Here is a 16,474-nt window from a genome sequence, read left to right as displayed (position 1 = left end):
GGCTCACACCTGTAATCCCAGCACTTTGGGAGGCTAAGTCTGGCAGGTAACTTGAGGCCAGGAGTTCGAGACCAGCCTGGCCAACATGGTCAAACCCCATGTCTACTAAAAATACAAAAAAATTTAGCTGGGTGTGGTGGCAAATGCCTGTAATCCCAGCTTCTTGGAAGGCTGAGCCAGGAGAATTGCTTGAACCTGGGAGGCAGAGGTTGCAGTGAGCCAAGATCACGCCACTGCACTCTAGCCTGGGTAACAAAGCAAGACTCTGTCTCAAAAATAAAAAAAAGGAAATTTAATCATAAGAAAAAGAATAAAGAAGAAAAAAAATATGGGTAGTGTGTAACTAAAATTTCCCAGGTGATGGTAATGCATTCCCTAGGATTCACAGCCTGCATTCCGGAAGTCAGTGAAGCAGGTGGCTGGGAACTGTGCCCGTGAACCTGTGAAGCTCTTTCTCCAGGCCATGCCAGGGGCCACATTTGCCAGCCCTGGCCCCACCTGCTGCTGTCCTCACAGATTCCCTCGGCTAATTCTGGGCTTTCCTCAGACACTCAGGAACAAGCCTGAGAGCCACCTCTGGGAGTCTTGGGGCTGGGTGCTGCCACTTCAGCTGGCAGGCACTGCAGGTGCAGCCGAGGCCCAGTAACACTGTGAGCTCTGGCTTTCCTCTCAATGTGCGCCTCCCTTTTGGGTGGCCCTGCTGTGGGGGGACATCAAGGCTGCCGCCATCTGCCCAAACGTTCTAGAAGTGGAAGCATCTTTGAGCCTGCTCTTTCCTTGAGCATCAGACATAAGCCTGCGGCATGATGGGGAGGGTCTGGGCCACCTGGACTGCACATTCACATCGCATCCCTCCAGCTCTGGATCAGAATCCAGACAGCCTTCTCACTGTTCTCTTCCACTGGGGCAAGCGTCTTCTAGAAGGCTCCTCATATTTTGGTGGTAATGACCCCCCAGCCCATCAGATGTGCCCAGGGAAATGAATAGAGAGGAAGCCTCCATCCCTCCAGTTCCCACTGCTTCCTTGTGAAACACCCCAGAGAACCAGCAGCCCTGCCATCACAGGCTCTGGTGGGCCGCCTCCACCTGCGGAGAGACTCGCCTTCACAGTGGCCAGCACCCCTCACCTGCGGGCTCTCTCCAACTCGTCTTCTGAGACTGCTCCCACGGTGGGGTTAGGGAGCTGGGACCTGTGTGTTTGCCACGGCAGATGGCATGAGACGTGGCCCAGGATGGCACGGCTGCCGGGGTCCATGAAGATGAGATCCAGAGTGGGGAGGGCTCAGCCCCTGTATAAAGCAGCCCCCACTTTCTTCATCCTCCACCCTGATTTAGTCAGTGACCGGCTGGCTTTGTTTCGTTTCACAGTGTGGACAACTCTGAGGACCCCGTGTACGAGAGCCTGGAAGAGTTCCACGTGTTTGTCCTAGCCCATATATTAAGAAGACCCATCGTTGTTGTGGCAGATACAATGTTAAGAGACTCAGGTGGAGAAGGTAAGTTCCTCAAAGAGGTGTGCTGTGTTCATGACCCAGAAAGCCTAGCATCCCAGCTAAAGGGCAGGCAGGCCACAGAGCATTACTCTGTGCAAAGATCTACTCGACGTGTTTCTTTCGCCTCCTTGATGGCAGCAGGGACTGCTCTTGACCAGCTGCCCTGCCTGTCAACAGCAGGTGGCCAGGAGAAATCTGGTCATGTGAGGACCAGGACGAAGCCCAGAGGGGTTCCTGTCTCCTGTCGTGTGCCTAGGGCACAGGAGACAGCCCACACCCCTCCAGCAGCCCTGGGCCATGTCCTGGAGGCACTCGGTCACCCAGGTGCCTTCCCACCCCTCTGCAGGTTATGTGTGGTTTGAAGAAAGTTAGTGGCTTTTTTACCCAAAAAGAAAGGAAGACAGAATGCATAGAGTCACTAGGCAAGACTGTGGTAGAATCAGAACTGGCAGAGAAAGAGGCAAGGGCAGTTTATGGCTGGCCCACCGAAAGCCACTCCCTGTGCATGACCTCTCCTCAAATGTTCCTCCATTCAGCCCTAGCCACAACCTCCAAGGATGGACACCACCCTCCCCACTTTACAGAGATGAAACTGAAGCCCAGAGAGGCTGGGCAGTGTCCCCAGCAGGAATCAGCCCAGGGCAGGGACGGTTTTCCAAAGCCTGTCCTCCCTCCAGCGTGCAGCTGCCCAGAGCATCCCTCCAGCCCAGTTTGAATTTACCCCTGCACCTTCAAAAAAGCCACGGGTCTTCCAGGGAGTCCTACAAATCAGGATATGGCTCTTCATGCTAAATCACAGATGCCATAAAAAAAATCTGATGTACCCACGATGATGGTGTAGCCAGGGAACTGGAAAGACACAGGTCCTGCCTGGTCCACCTCCTTACCTGTGCGGCTCAGGGACACAGACCTGCTGAGGTCTCAGCAATCGGTGCAGTGCGGGATGTGCCTTGGGGCCCTGCTGTGTAAGCCCAGGACTGATCTGATCGCTCCACCATCAGATCTCTGAGTTGTGGGGCGGGGGAAGGTCCATGCTTCCTACCGTTCTACTCACAGCTCTCTTGCAGAGTGCCCCACCCTGCCGCCCCTCAGTGAGACTCTCCTGTGGGCAGAACCACAGTGATCTGCTTTAGAAAAAGTGAGGGTAGGGAGGAACTCTAAGAGTTCATCAAAGACGTGCCTGAAATTACCATCCCTTAATTCTGCTCAAGGGATGCAGCAATTCACTGACTCTGGGGCCAAAAGGCAAGGCGTTTTATGACCTAAAAGCAGATGTTCCTTTAGGACAGATATTTCCAGAAATTATTCTATTTCGGTGAGGGTTTTAGGCTTTTCTGCCCTTTTTTTTTTTTTTTTTTTTTAGAGGGAGTCTCACTCTGCCAGGCTGGAGTGCAATGCCATGGTCTCAGCTCACTGCACTCCGACTCCTGGGTTCAAGTGATTCTCCCACCTCAGCCTCCTGAATAGCTAGGACTACAGGCACATGCCACCACAGCCAGCTAATTTGTGTGTGTGTTGCAGTGGGGTGGGGGGCTGTGCGTGTTTAGTAGAGACAGGGTTTCACTATGTTAGCCAAGCTGGTCTCAAACTCCTGACCTCATGATCCGCCCGCCTTAGCATCCCAGAGTGCTGGGATTATAGGCATGAGCCACTGTGCCTGGCCTCTGCCCTCTTTTTTGTGAGTCAGGAAATGAGTGAGATTGTGTCCCTGTCACTGAAGGACTTGACCCCTCTGATTCTCATTTCCCATCTGACTTACAGCTTGGTCCTGGACCTCTCTGACTGGTTCCTTCAGATTCAACAGGAGATTCTCAAAATATAGAACAAATATGCCCTTGAGAAGTGTAGATACTGTGTTGTATACAAATGCTTTACCAAACACTAGGAGAGGAAGAGGTACATCCAGAAAACCGTGGGCTTCCAGGCTGCGGCTGCTCTGACCATCCTGGGTGACAGTTTCATCCCAGCCCCGGGCTCCTGAACACCGGTGCAGGTCTCAGGGCAGCAGGAGTCCTGGGGCAGGCAGATGACTCTGGAAACGCTCAGCCCCATCCCTCAGCACTGCCTCCATCTGCCCCCACTGTCCCTCTGCTCCTCCACGGAGCCTCCTGGGATAGTGAGGGATGCGGACGGAGGAGCCTCCCCTCCCAGCTGGGGCTGCCTGCTCCTCACACCTTCACCCTGGTTTGTGTCCACAGCGTTCGCACCCATCCCATTCGGAGGGATCTACCTGCCCTTGGAGGTCCCTCCCAACAGATGTCACTGCTCGCCTCTGGTTCTGGCCTACGATCAAGCGCATTTCTCTGCCCTTGTGTCCATGGAACAGAGAGACCAGCAAAGAGAACAAGGTATGCCTGGCTCCCAAGAGAGTGCGCACAGGGGCCTGGGGTGGGGGCAGAGCCATCAGAAAGGACCCCATTGCGTAGGGAGGTGACTGTGGGGACCTCCCCTTAGAAGCACACCTGTGCACACTCAGCATTGATGGTTTTTGCATAAAACTACCTTATGTATGTGTAAATGTTTTCATTGAAAATATCAGTGTTACAGACAACATTATCTTTAAAATACTAAACAAAGAAATCCCACCCTTAAATAGTTTTCACTGTTTTCTCTTTCACATATATAATATTTTATAGGAATGTAATTAGTCTTAGATGTAAATTAAAGGGGAAAAAAAAACGTCAGGAGCAAGTTTTAATGAACTATGGCCCACCACCCATTTTTATAAATAAAGTTTTATTGGAACAGAGCCACATTCATTCACAGATGCATTGTCTATGGCTGTTTTTGCACTGCAGTGGCAGAGAGAGGAGTAGCCCCAGACACTGAGGCCTGTAGCATCTAAAATACTAACTAGCACTTTATGAGAAGAGTTTGCTCACCCCTGCTCCAGGGTAAGCTTTTAACTCAAAAGAATGACATTTCCTTTCAAAGCACTGCAGCTGAGTTTCCTCTAAGCAGCCATTTCAGTGTTGCCAACGTTGGGCTAGCCCCACAGGCTGTGCACTGCACAATTCCAGGGCACTAGTCAATGTCTTTGCTGGGGAAATAGGGAGATTTTGTTTAGAACAATTGCTGTTTGCTCATGTTAGCTGCTGATGGATGTGTGACCAGCAGAGTGGGGAGGAAACCCCTTCCTGTTGTCACTCTTGTTTGTGGTATAGGCAGAGACTCACTCCCTTAGGAGACGGATGGACAGGCAAGACCAACTATTTCAGAGTCCCTGCCATTAGGTATGGTCCCAAGGAATGGGCAGTGACCCATCCAGGCCCAACAGGGAGAAGGAAGTGGAAAAGGTTCTGCCCTTTTCCACTGAGTGTACAGCTCAGGAAGTAAATACAGCAACAAGATTGCCCCCACTAGGACTCCCCAAAGCTACCCCTTCCTGCAGACAGCTGGCAAGGAAGGGACGCAGACAAATGAACAGAACCCAGCCTCCCCCAGCCCCTGGGCAGAGGAGGCACCAGTGTGTCTACTTCCTGCCTGGCGGTCGATTTGGGAATGAGGCTGGGGCTGTGGCGCAGAGGCTGAAGGTGAGGGACGCACAGGACATTCATGACCCTTTCCCAAGAGCAGATGCAGAGCTCCCGGGAGCCCACACGAGCAGCGGCCGCAGAACTAGAGTCCCAGGAAGAGAAGGGCCGGAGGCTGCAGCCCACAGTGAGAGGAATGGCATATGCCAGTTCTTTATTATTTGTAGAGTGGCACTGGCCACAGAAGGGAAGATTTCATCACTAAGGCCTGGGAGGTGCTCTGGCCTTTCCATCGTCTTTCTGCTTTCAGTCCAGAATGCCTCCACCTCCTTCCCGGGGGTTTAATTCTTCTCAGGGCTGACCCCACCTCTTGGGAGACCAGAAGGGCCTTTTCAAGACCTGGGATCCAGGCCAGGGGCTGCTCCCTCTGTCCAGTCCCCAGGGAATTTCTGTGGTCAGAGAAAGATGATGGTCCCAGCGCCAGCATCCCCCAGTGCCGAGCATGGAGTTCAGACACCGGACTCCCTCCTCGCAAAAGGCACTGAGTACTCTCTTAGGCCTTGCAGATACTGCTTGATGTTTTCAAGGCACATAGGAAGGCGTCCTCCCTTCAAAGGATGCTGTGGAGGGCGCTGTGGCTCGTCACCTTTCAGGAGAGCCCGCATGGGTGGTTTCACTTCTGATGACCTGGTTTCTAAACACTGGGATCTGGTCCCAGTCCAGCCCTCAGAGCCAGTGTGGTGTGGGCCTGTGCTCCCTCACAGCCAGAGCAGGCCGCTGGGGTCCTCCTGGGGCGCTGCAGGTCCCTGCCTCCAAGACCATCATGTGGCCAGGCTGCACATTCACCCACAGGGTCCCCACTACCCACTGCAGGGCAGGTGCCATGGCCACCTCTTTGTCATGGACTGTGTGCCCCCTTAGACCTTCCCCTCTGCAGCCCTCCCTCCATGCCTCAAGGGACACTGGGGGGTGGGACAGAGTCCCAGCTGTGCTCTCAAGTCACACCACATCTCAGTGAGAGGGACATGCAAATCACAGTGAGGCTGCAGCTTCTAGGATAGGACCCCGCATCCCCTGAGCACAAAACAGGAGACTGCCACACCGTGGCCATAGGCTCAGACCTGCTGGAGCCAGCTGACCAGACCTCAGAGTCGCAGACCCTGGTGGGTGGCAGGAGGTGGGAGACTCCAGAACGTCAAGCGCCAGGACACCACTGGCCCCCACTATGAAGCCCAGGTGTCACCCTCTGCCATGGTGCCCTGCCCATCCTGTAGAGAGAGCACCCTGTGACAGAGGCTAATAGATACAGTGATCACAGGCCCCAGGAAGAGCAGACACCATGTCCTTGTGCCTGAGGAACGATGCTCTGGGAGCCGGGAAATTAGATGAAAAATGTATTTCAGGCTGAGACAAGGCTCCCTTCTTCCTGCCACCCGCCCCCCACCGGCCCCACCTGCTTACATGGCCCATCATGTCTCATCCGCATGCGTCCAGCTCCTAGAGGCTGAAAAATCCAGGAGGCATTCTTTAAACTTCTCGAGTCCCTCTCCCTCTGAGGGAAGCCCCCTCTTATAGGTGCTACTGTGGTGGCCCAGCCACTGCTGATGCTGCCACTGGCCGTCTTCAAGTTCAGGAATCCTCCCCTGTTTCCAGGCCAGGGATGAACATGGAGAGAGGGAAGGGCTGGAGGTGGAAGGTCAGGCGCTGGTGGGATTGGTCCACTGCGGGCAACCTGAGTGGCCCAGGCTTTGCAAATCCACCTCTTTAGATAAAATGTATGCATACTCTTGGTAGCTTCCACACATAATGGTCACCTGCCTTCTCCAGGGGAGGGCATTAGTCCTTTGCTCCCTGACACCCTGACCCCTGGGCTTTCAGCTTTTTGCAGGAAGCAGCGTCCTTGCAGCCACATCTTAAAATGGCCCCCAGGGGAGCACTGTGAAACCCAGATCTGGGCATTCTCTACCTCGGCGCCCAGCTCAGGACAGTTCATACTGGCCACTGAGCACGTGTGCACTATGAAAAATCAAATCAATTAACGGGAGAAGCAGAGGGGCCACCTAGTTCCTAGAAACACAGAACCTAGGAATGAACTTTGGAAATCATCCAGTCCAACAATCCCAACTCCCCCTCCTTTTATAGCAAGCATTGAGCAGTGTGCTCTTCGTTATCCTGAAATGAAAATCACGGATAGTATTACCTCTGTTGGAATAAAGTCAATTTAATACCGCCACATCAGAAGTCAAAGGAAACCAGTTATTTATTACAGAATAAAATAATCCGCATTTCTATAAATGCTCTCGCACAGCCATACCATAAGACTCAATGAAGCAATCAGACCCTGGCAGCTGTATGTGGGGTGCCCAGTTACACAGGCAGGGGATACAGGTGTGCTGAGCATACCCTCAAATATCCCAGGAGGCTCTGCAGTCCAAAATGACAGCTAACTCTTGGTAAAGTCCCAAACAAACCAAGCACAGCGTTGCCCACCTCCACACTCCGCTTTCCTTTGGGAAAGTAGCTCACTCTGTCACTCATACTGGAGTGCAGTGGCGTGATCTCGGCTCCCTGCAGCCTCCACCTCCTGGGCTCCAGCAATTCTCCTGCCTCTGCCTTCGGAGTAGCTGGATTACAGGCACACAATACCACGCCTGGCTAATTTTTTCTCAGGCTGCCTTCAAGACTTGCTTTTTGTCTTTGGGTTTCAGAAGCATTAAGATGCTATTATAGAAATATTTTTGTTATTTTTCCTGCTTGGTGTTCTCTTAGTTTCTTAGATCTGTGTTGATGGTTGTCATTAATTTTGAAAACTTCTTAGCCATTATTTAAAATTTTCTTTTGCCTTGTTCTTTCTCTCTTCTGGGATTTATTTACACAGAACTTAGGCTACCTGATATGTTGACACAGCTCTTACTGTGTTCAGTTTCCCACCTCCTTTTTTTCTTTGTGTTTCAGTTTGTATAATTTCTAATAATCTGTCTTGAGGTTTACAGATTCTTTGCTCAGCTATATGAAGTCAACTGACCAGCCCCTCAAAATCATTCTTTACCTCTATATTTGTGTTTTTCATTTCTAGCATTTTCATTTAATTATTTCTCATAGACTTGTTCTCTATGCTAAAATTAACCATCAAATCTTGCATGGTATCCAGCTTTTCTATTAGTCCTTAACTTATTAATTCCTTGTCTGATAGTTTCAACACATGTCATATCTGAGTCTTGTTCTATCGACCGCTTTGTCTTTCATCAATGTGTTGGATTTTTTCTTATCTTTCCTTTCACCTCATAGGTTTTCGTTGTTGTTGAAAGCCAGATATCTTAAGTAGGACAGTAAAGACTGCAGTGAATCACTTTCATTCCTGGAAAATGCATGATGCATGCCTTTTTTTTTTTTGCTAGGTTTTTAGAGTCCGGGTTTGGACCAATCTAGTCACAATAGCCAAGGAAGGTCACCCCCATCCCCAGATCCAGGGATACAGTGCCTGCCTAAGACAGATGCTTAATCAGAGTAACAGAGAACATGAACCTTAGTGCACCCAGTGTTCATTGCCCTACCCTCTGCAGTTTAAGCTTTTGTTCCTTGGTAGAGATAGAATGGAATGTCTATGGAGACACTTTCTCAGAATTCTTGCCAATCCTTTTTGGGAGAACCAGCTAGGTCCTGTGGAGAGGAGCCTGCAAGCGCATCTGAGTTTCCTTTATATCTTCAGCCCCCAGGGCATGATATTATTTCACTAGCTGATACTCTTCCTTTACCAATTTAACCATTTTAGCTGAATTAGTCTTACTGGGGTTCAGCTGAATTGGCCCCTCTTAAGCTCATTGCTGTCTCTCCTTGGAGGCACCTGTCTTTCCTTAGATTTTGGGTAAGTCGGCTCCCCTGTGACTTCACCTGTCTGAGGAGTTAAAGATAAATTGTGTATTTGTGTTTGATTGGCATGTTGTCATGGTGGAACAATGCTCTTCCCGCTTTTCACATCCGAGACAAAAACCAGAAATCTTGATTTTTTTATAAAATAAGTACTCTGAATATATTCAGGCTAGTTTGAGATGATGCCTATTTGTTTCCAGGCTAAAAGACATACATGAGGCCTTTCAAAAACAAACAAAACACCTTTCCCGTCTTTCTAGGCTCATTTTGAAAAGCAGTTGCTGTTCTACAGTTACCACCAGAGGGCAAGCCGCTGCGTGGCTGCTCCCCGCTGGTAAAGCAGGTTTCCAATAGGGAAATCTCAGGGTGTGCAGTGACAGACAGGCAGAGGCGTCCCCAGCAGCTGCTGCTCAGGAGGAGGGCCTGTTTCATGGCCTCCTGGCCAGAACTCTCCCTGGGCTCTGCAGCCCCAGCCCTCACCACAGGCTGCAGAGAAGCCTTCCTGTTGGCCCCTCCGTGTCTTCAATTGTGAGCAGGCGTGTCCCACTCAGCACCTGGCCCTTCACCCCACCCAGATCGAGGCCGCGAGGCTGCCAGGCCCTTCTAGGTGGAGAGGCACTAGCACCTTCAGAGGTATTCTCAGCGTGCACTGGAGCCCTGGGCAGCCCAGAGAGGCCGTTCCAGCCCCACTGTTGAGGAGAGGAGGAACCCCATGATAGGGAGGTGAGGGTGACTGTGTGGGCTGTTGTCTTAGCTTAGGTGGTTTATCTGAAACAAACCAAAATCACAGTGGCTTAACACAATGGAAGTCTGGTTCCCACACAAGCGAAGTCTAAAGGGGTGTTCTCGGTTGGCAGGCAGCTCTTCCAGTGGGGATCCGCCGTCTTCTGCAGGCACCATGGCAGGGGAGTGGGGAGGGGCCCCCCATGCCTGAGCACATCACCCAGCACTTCCCACATTGCTTCTCCCCGAAGACCATGGGTGCTGCTAGGTGCCTGTTGACCCTAAATGCTGGGGGCGGGGCGGCTAGGACATGGAGTAGGGGCTGGGCTGATGCTTTCCAATGGTAACTCTACCCCGCCAGACCCAAAATGTCCAAACTGCTCGAGAGGAACTGCTTCTAACAGATTATTCTTGTTCTAGAACAATATTTCCTGAATTTCCTTGATCGGGAGATGCTTATTTAAAATGTCGCTTTTTGAGTTGTTTTCCCGGACACTTTGGTTTGGCCCATCTGTTCACAGAGGCTTGGAACTCCCGGGAGCTGCACTGCTCTATTCTGGGCATGGGGAGCGCCTCTGGCACCCCCCGCCCCATGAGTGGGAAGCGAGGCTAACCCCTTCTCTGTTTGCATACTGACTCATAGAACTATGGGACAGGCTGCTGGGCACCACCCAAGGGAGACCTGTCCCTGAGCCAGCCCTGCAGCCCTCCCTGGGTGTGTCTACCCTGCAGCTCAGCCCTGGGAAGGGTAGCCACGTCAAGGCAAAACCCAGCAGGCTGCAGTGAAGCCAGGCCAAGCTGCCCCGAGCTCTCAAACCAGAGCACTGCGCTTTCCAATCCCAAGCCAGATTAATGAAAAGCCCAGAGCTGGTCGTCGGCCAGCGAAGCTGCATTTCCCTTATAGACAGTTTGGGGAAGCTGGGAAAGAATAGGTGCGGGGGGAGGGGGGATTCCTTGTGCCCACTTTTCCTCTTAAGCAACACTGGAGGGCAGCATTGAGTCAGTTTTTCCAATTTCTTACCAAATCAACTATTGGTATTCAGCCTTCCATTTGATCTATTTCCTTGCCTATTTGTTCTTGCCATGGCACCCTTGCCAGGAATCATGGACCCCAGCAAGGAAGCAAAGCAGGGGAGCTAAGTGAAGCCCATGGAGGAGGCTGCTGCTTGCTCCGAGGACAAACTTGGGGAGACCATCTCCCACTTCCTCCTGCCCCTTGTCCCTGACAATGCCCTTGGGAGGAGTCAGCCATGTCCCTAGGGACTCCTCTCACCAAGTCCCTCAGCAGCTCAGAGGCTCCTAGAAGATCCCAAACCTGTAGATACCCCCTCCACCCTAGCCCTTCTGGAGTGAGCCAGGATTTCCCACAGGTGGTGAGTTTCACTGCAGAGGTTTTGTGATGAGTAAATTCGTCTGAGTACCAACCAGCCAGTCACTCCTCACTGCAATCTCCACCTACATGTGACCTCTTCAAAAGGACCCCCTGACCCCCACCCAAAAAAGGCTTCACCATCACTGCCTTCTGCCTGCTGTTTACCCTTCCAGGGCTCATCACCACCTGATATTATGAGGTGTTTGTTAACCTGCTTATCTGTCCCCAGCACAGGCGAGCTTCCTATGGGCAGGGACAGGTGGGTCCATGGGTCTCAGACACTAATATAGACTTGTGGCACAAAATCACAGACCAGTAGAGGTCAGCAACACCCTTGCTCACCTGACTTGCACATTCGGCCCTTCTCTGGAATGAGACGAGAGCTGGGCCCCAGGTGGCCTCTCACAGTGTGCCTAGCCTGCCTAGGTCTTTCCTAGAAACAGCAATAGCTTTTTACCCATTCTGATGTCCAATGGAGTGTCTGCCATTGGACAGACCCAGAGACCCAGGGTCTAGGTGACACTTCCAACTGCTCTCCACTGTCCACAATAAATATGAAATTTTAAAAACCAGCAATAGTGGTTTTGAAACCTATGGTCTTCATGCTCCTGCTGGCACAGATCTGCGTAAATCTCCACTCGGTGCACTTGTGACCCGGACACCTGGCTTGGGAATCCCCTTCCCATCCTCCCTGGGGACTGCCGGGGCTCCCAGCACAGCTCTGTCTCTTCTGTTCCAGCCGTGATCCCCCTGACGGATTCTGAGCACAAGCTGCTGCCTCTGCACTTTGCAGTGGACCCTGGCAAGGACTGGGAGTGGGGGAAAGACGACAGCGATAACGCCCGGCTGGCCCAGTAAGACCCTACTCTGCCCCTTCCCACAGCGCCCACAGGAAGGGCTATGGCTGGGCGTCCTGGAGAGAGGCTGTACCACCCCTGCTCCTCCTGGGATGGCTGGCATGCAGGCGGGTTGGGTGCCCAGTAAGACCCTACTCTGCCCCTTCCCACAGCGCCCACAGGGAGGGCTATGGCTGGGCGTCCTGGGGAGAGGCTGTACCACCCCTGCTCCTCCTGGGATGGCTGGCATGCAGGTGGGCTAGGTGCTACAAGGGCCAGCTCAGACCATTTCAATAGGGTATTTCTTCTCTTGCCAGCCTTATCCTCTCGCTAGAAGCCAAGCTGAACCTTCTGCACAGCTATATGAATGTGACTTGGATCCGGATCCCCTCCGAGACACGGGTGAGCCTGGCGTGTGCTGGGACCAGACCTGGTGGCAAGGTCCAGGCTGCTCAGCTCCAGCCTGGCCAGGATGCATCCTCCCAAATGCCTGCCTAGCCGCTCACCCCAGCCATACCCACAGCCCAGTAGCCCCCCATCCCCTTTGACCTAGCCATCCCAGCTGCATGCAGCTGGGGCCACCCTGGCTGTGGTTTAAAGTAGCTCTGGTTGGACCCAGTGGGTGTGTACACACGTGTAGGCGTGTGTGCACACAAGCATGCACTCCTGTTAAGGGATTTTTGTCCCCCTATTTTCTGCAGAAGGAATAAACACACCCACTCAGAAAACAAACGACAGGCAATTCAAAACACAAAACCATCTCCACTGAGATCAGAACACGATGTGCTGCCGCAGAGCGAAATTAATCATAAACTGTGTGGGTCTTCAGAAAAGCCAGGGAGCTGAGAGTGCGATTCCTCAGCGCCCCCTTCCTCCCCTCCCGGAAGCAGTACACTGGTGGGTGCAGCTGGCAGGAAGGTGAGGAGAGGGACCCATGTCCCATGAGGCTGCCTGCCTCCAGAGGGTTGGGGCTGCCCCTGCTTGCAGATGCTGAGGGATTCATTTTAAGTATCTGACTGGTGATTTTTGAAATCTCAGTAGGGAACTGCCAGGGAAAAGGATTTGTAAAAAGCAGCCTGCAAATAATTGGTCTCTCCAGACGTTTACCCAGGCATAAAGTGTGGCTCATAAGGAATGGGTAAAGGAGGGCGTGAGTAAAGGAGTCGGGCCCGGCACTGTTCAGTGCTCTCAGACTCCAGCCTTTGCCCACACTTCATCGTTCAGGGCTCCATGAGGCAGAGACTGCTACGCCATTTTACTGATGCCACAGTGACAGGCAGTTGGTGGCAGTCTGAGTCCTGCCTCTCAAAGGCCTGGAGCACGCCCGTGGTGCTGTGGTTGTTCTTTAGCACCCACATGGAGAGTGATGGCAGCAGCTCGGCATCTAGAATCAGGAGGCTCTCGGGCTAAGCGTAGCTCTGCCTGCAGTTGCCAGGCCTTGGTGCCTCCAAGCCAGATGCAGGGCCCTCAGCAGACAACCGTGGGAAGGGTTCTTCCAGCCAGGGGCTCCTGAGCCGGCTCCCAGTGCGCTCCTGCTAGCACTAGGCGCACCTCCCTTCCTGGCCCAGCCCAGGTGTCCACCCTTTAGTGTCTCACACACCGGTCTGACACATTTTACACCTTCCTACCCCAGGTGGGAAGGGGAAAGGAATTTCAGAGTGGGAGGTGGTGAGTCAGTTCTGCTCACCTTTGCTTCAGGATGGCCTGATCACAAGATAGTCACTGTCTCTTGGACTTGTTTGAGGGGTCTGGGGGGGGACAAAAATTAAGTTGGGGAGCAATGGGCCTTCTCCCAGGCTCGTGCCCTGGAGGCCAGGAACGCTTGTTCAGGTATGAGCACCAGTTCCTGCAGCACCCAGGGGCCAGCATGAGGGGCCCTGCACCCCCATCCAATGACTCCATCAGAATTCTCTCCTCACCCAGGGAGGTCCCCTGCAGAGCAGCAGCAGGTGCTGCCTGCCTCTCTGCCCTCCCACCTCCCTTCTCAGGTTCCCCCAGCCCCAGATATGGCCGTGCCCTCCTCGGACTGGCTGACCACATCAGTGGGTCTCATCAAAGGTGTGCTCCCCAGCGTCCTCCCCACCCCGCCCCACCCCCACAGAGCTCTTTTCTGGGAATGGAAACATCTTTGCTGAGCCCAGGCCTATTTCAGAACCTTCGCAATTTAGCACTCCACCTTGCCAAACTGAGAAAGGAACCCCTGAAGCCATTTGGCATCCCTGAAACGAGGGGGTGTTTGATCCAAGATCCAGTGAATGAGGCTGAGTGCAAGGTTTCTGTCCCCTGCCTGACGTCAGCAGGTGAGACATCTTTTCAAGGGAGACACTTATGTGCAGGCCCAATGCCCTCCCCACACTCCCCCTCCCACCCCCGCACCAGCCCCGAAGGCCTCCACTTTTACAGAGTCCAGCCTGGGACCCGTGTCTGGTCAAGCAGGTGGCCTCTACAATGAGAGAAGGCCAGAGTCTGGGCCTGATCATTCTCTCTAAACTGTGACGAGGCTCTGGGGCGCAAGGCCAAGTGGGGTATCTGCACCCTGCCCCCACTTCCCCACTCAGGGTTCCAAGCCACCAAATACCTGAGTTCCCCAGAGAGGAAGAATGAGTACACCCCAGCTTCCCTGGCCAGAAGACACACGCAGATTAGCGGTCCCTACATCCTTTTATTACTGCAGCAGATCAGAGCCCGACCCTATCCGCTCCTTTCCTTCCGCACAGCCCTGGGACAATGAGGCTCGCGGGCCCCAGCCTCCAAGGCAACACAGGGCAAGGTGCCTCTTCCTCGGCCGGCGCGTGGACAGCTCTTCTCTAACCACCTTCCCCCACCCGCCCTCTCCACACAGGCGCCCCTGGCACAGCCGGAGTCTCCCACGGCCTCGGCAGGGGAGGATGTGCAGTCCCTGGCCGACTCGCTGGACTCGGACCGCGACTCGGTGTGCAGCAATTCCAACAGCAATAATGGCAAGAACGGCAAGGACAAGGAGAAGGAGAAGCAGCGCAAGGAGAAGGACAAGACGCGCGCGGACTCCGTGGCCAACAAGCTGGGCAGCTTCAGCAAGACGCTGGGCATCAAGCTGAAGAAAAACATGGGCGGCCTCGGCGGCCTGGTGCACGGCAAGATGGGCCGCGCCAATTCCGCCAACGGCAAGAACGGGGACGCGGCCGAGCGCGGCAAGGAGAAGAAGGCCAAGTCGCGCAAGGGCAGCAAAGAGGAGTCGGGCGCGTCGGCCAGCACGCCGCCGTCGGAGAAGACCACGCCGTCGCCCACGGACAAGGCGGGCGCATCGCCAGCGGAGAAGGGCGGTGGGCCGCGGGGCGACGCCTGGAAGTACAGCACGGACGTGAAGCTGAGCCTCAACATCCTACGCGCCGCCATGCAGGGCGAGCGCAAGTTCATCTTTGCCGGCCTGCTGCTCACCAGCCACCGGCACCAGTTCCACGAGGAGATGATCGGATACTACCTGACCAGCGCGCAGGAGCGCTTCAGCGCCGAGCAGGAGCAGCGGCGCCGGGACGCCGCCTCCACCTCCTCCACCGCCAAGCGGCCGCCGCGCAGACCGGAGGCGGAGGGCGCGCCGGGCCCGGAGCGCGCGTCCCCGGGCCCGCCCACGCAGCTGGTGCTCAAGCTCAAGGAGCGGCCGAGCCCCGGGCCCGCGGCGGGGCGGGCGGCGCGGGTGGCGGCGGGCGGTACGGCCTCCCCGGGAGGCGGCGTGCGGCGCGCGGGCAACGGCGGACCCGTGCCCGGCCGCAGCCCCCCGGCGCCTGCGCGCCAGAGCGTCATCCACGTGCAGGCGGCGGGCGCACGGGACGACGCGTGCGCGCCGGCCGTGGGGGCGCTGCGGCCGTGCGCCACGTACCCGCAGCAGAACCGCTCGCTGTCGTCGCAGAGCTACAGCCCGGCGCGCGCCGCCGCCCTGCGCACCGTCAACACGGTCGAGTCGCTGGCGCGCGCGGTGCCCGGAACCCTACCGGGCGCGGCGGGGGCGGCGGGCGCGGCCGAGCACAAGTCGCAGACCTACACCAACGGCTTCGGCGCCGCGCGCGACGGCCTGGAGTTCGCCGACGCCGACGCGCCAGCCTCACGCTCGAACGGTGAGTGCGGCCGGGGCAGCCCGGGGCCAGCGCAGCGGCGCTGCCAGCGCGAGAACTGCGCGTTCTACGGGCGCGCGGAGACCGAGCACTACTGCTCCTATTGCTACCGCGAGGAGCTGCGGCGGCGGCGCGAGGCGCGCGGGGCCCGGCCGTGAGGGCGCGGCGCGGCGCGGGCGGCGAGGTTCTCCCTTCGAGGATTTCTTTTCCATTCTGTCGGTGTCTTTTTTACATGCCGTGGTCCACCGGAAGGCCGGCGCCTCCTCGGTCAGTGCCGTGTACGTGTTTGGTCAAACTTTCCTAATGGTGCCTGAACCTACACTGACGCCACTCAGGTAGTAGACGGATAGGAAATAAGTCATACTGTTGGAAGTGGGTGTGCTAGCCTAGCATCTGCCTCGTACCTGTGGAAACTCAATAGCCATTGCAAGAGTATTTTTGTTCCTCAATAAGAGAAATAAAGAAATTCGCAGCCCTTTGTTTTTAGAAGGGAGTGTTTTACATGCTTTTTTTGCTTTTTTTTTTTCCCCCCAATCTAGCGATGACCTCTTCCAGGTGGCGGTCCCCTGTGCGCGGTTGGTACTACCCAGGGCTTAGAGCGAACGCGCACCCGAGGCTG

The 16,474-nt window shown here is 54.8% G+C and overlaps 1 protein-coding gene across 1 annotated transcript in view; it reads left to right on the top strand.

Annotated features, from left to right (window-relative positions):
• Positions 1–16,013, top strand: part of OTUD7A (OTU deubiquitinase 7A) — a 285,170-nt gene extending 269,157 nt beyond the window's left edge. Inside the window, exons 10-14 of the mRNA XM_064376338.1 lie at positions 1,369–1,496; positions 3,692–3,841; positions 11,671–11,785; positions 12,085–12,169; positions 14,610–16,013. Coding sequence (XP_064232408.1) covers positions 1,369–1,496; positions 3,692–3,841; positions 11,671–11,785; positions 12,085–12,169; positions 14,610–16,013 — 1,882 coding nt within the window. The remainder of the gene's footprint in view (positions 1–1,368; positions 1,497–3,691; positions 3,842–11,670; positions 11,786–12,084; positions 12,170–14,609) is intronic.
• The last annotated feature ends 461 nt before the right edge of the window (positions 16,014–16,474 follow it).

The sequence above is a fragment of the Aotus nancymaae genome, unplaced genomic scaffold, assembly GCF_030222135.1.
Source record: "Aotus nancymaae isolate 86718 unplaced genomic scaffold, 86718_ANA_hifiasm-v0.15.2.pri h1tg000014l, whole genome shotgun sequence".
Lineage (NCBI taxonomy): Eukaryota > Metazoa > Chordata > Mammalia > Primates > Aotidae > Aotus > Aotus nancymaae.
Note: the sequence above shows the minus strand (reverse complement) of the source record. Positions and strands in the feature narration are given on the sequence as shown.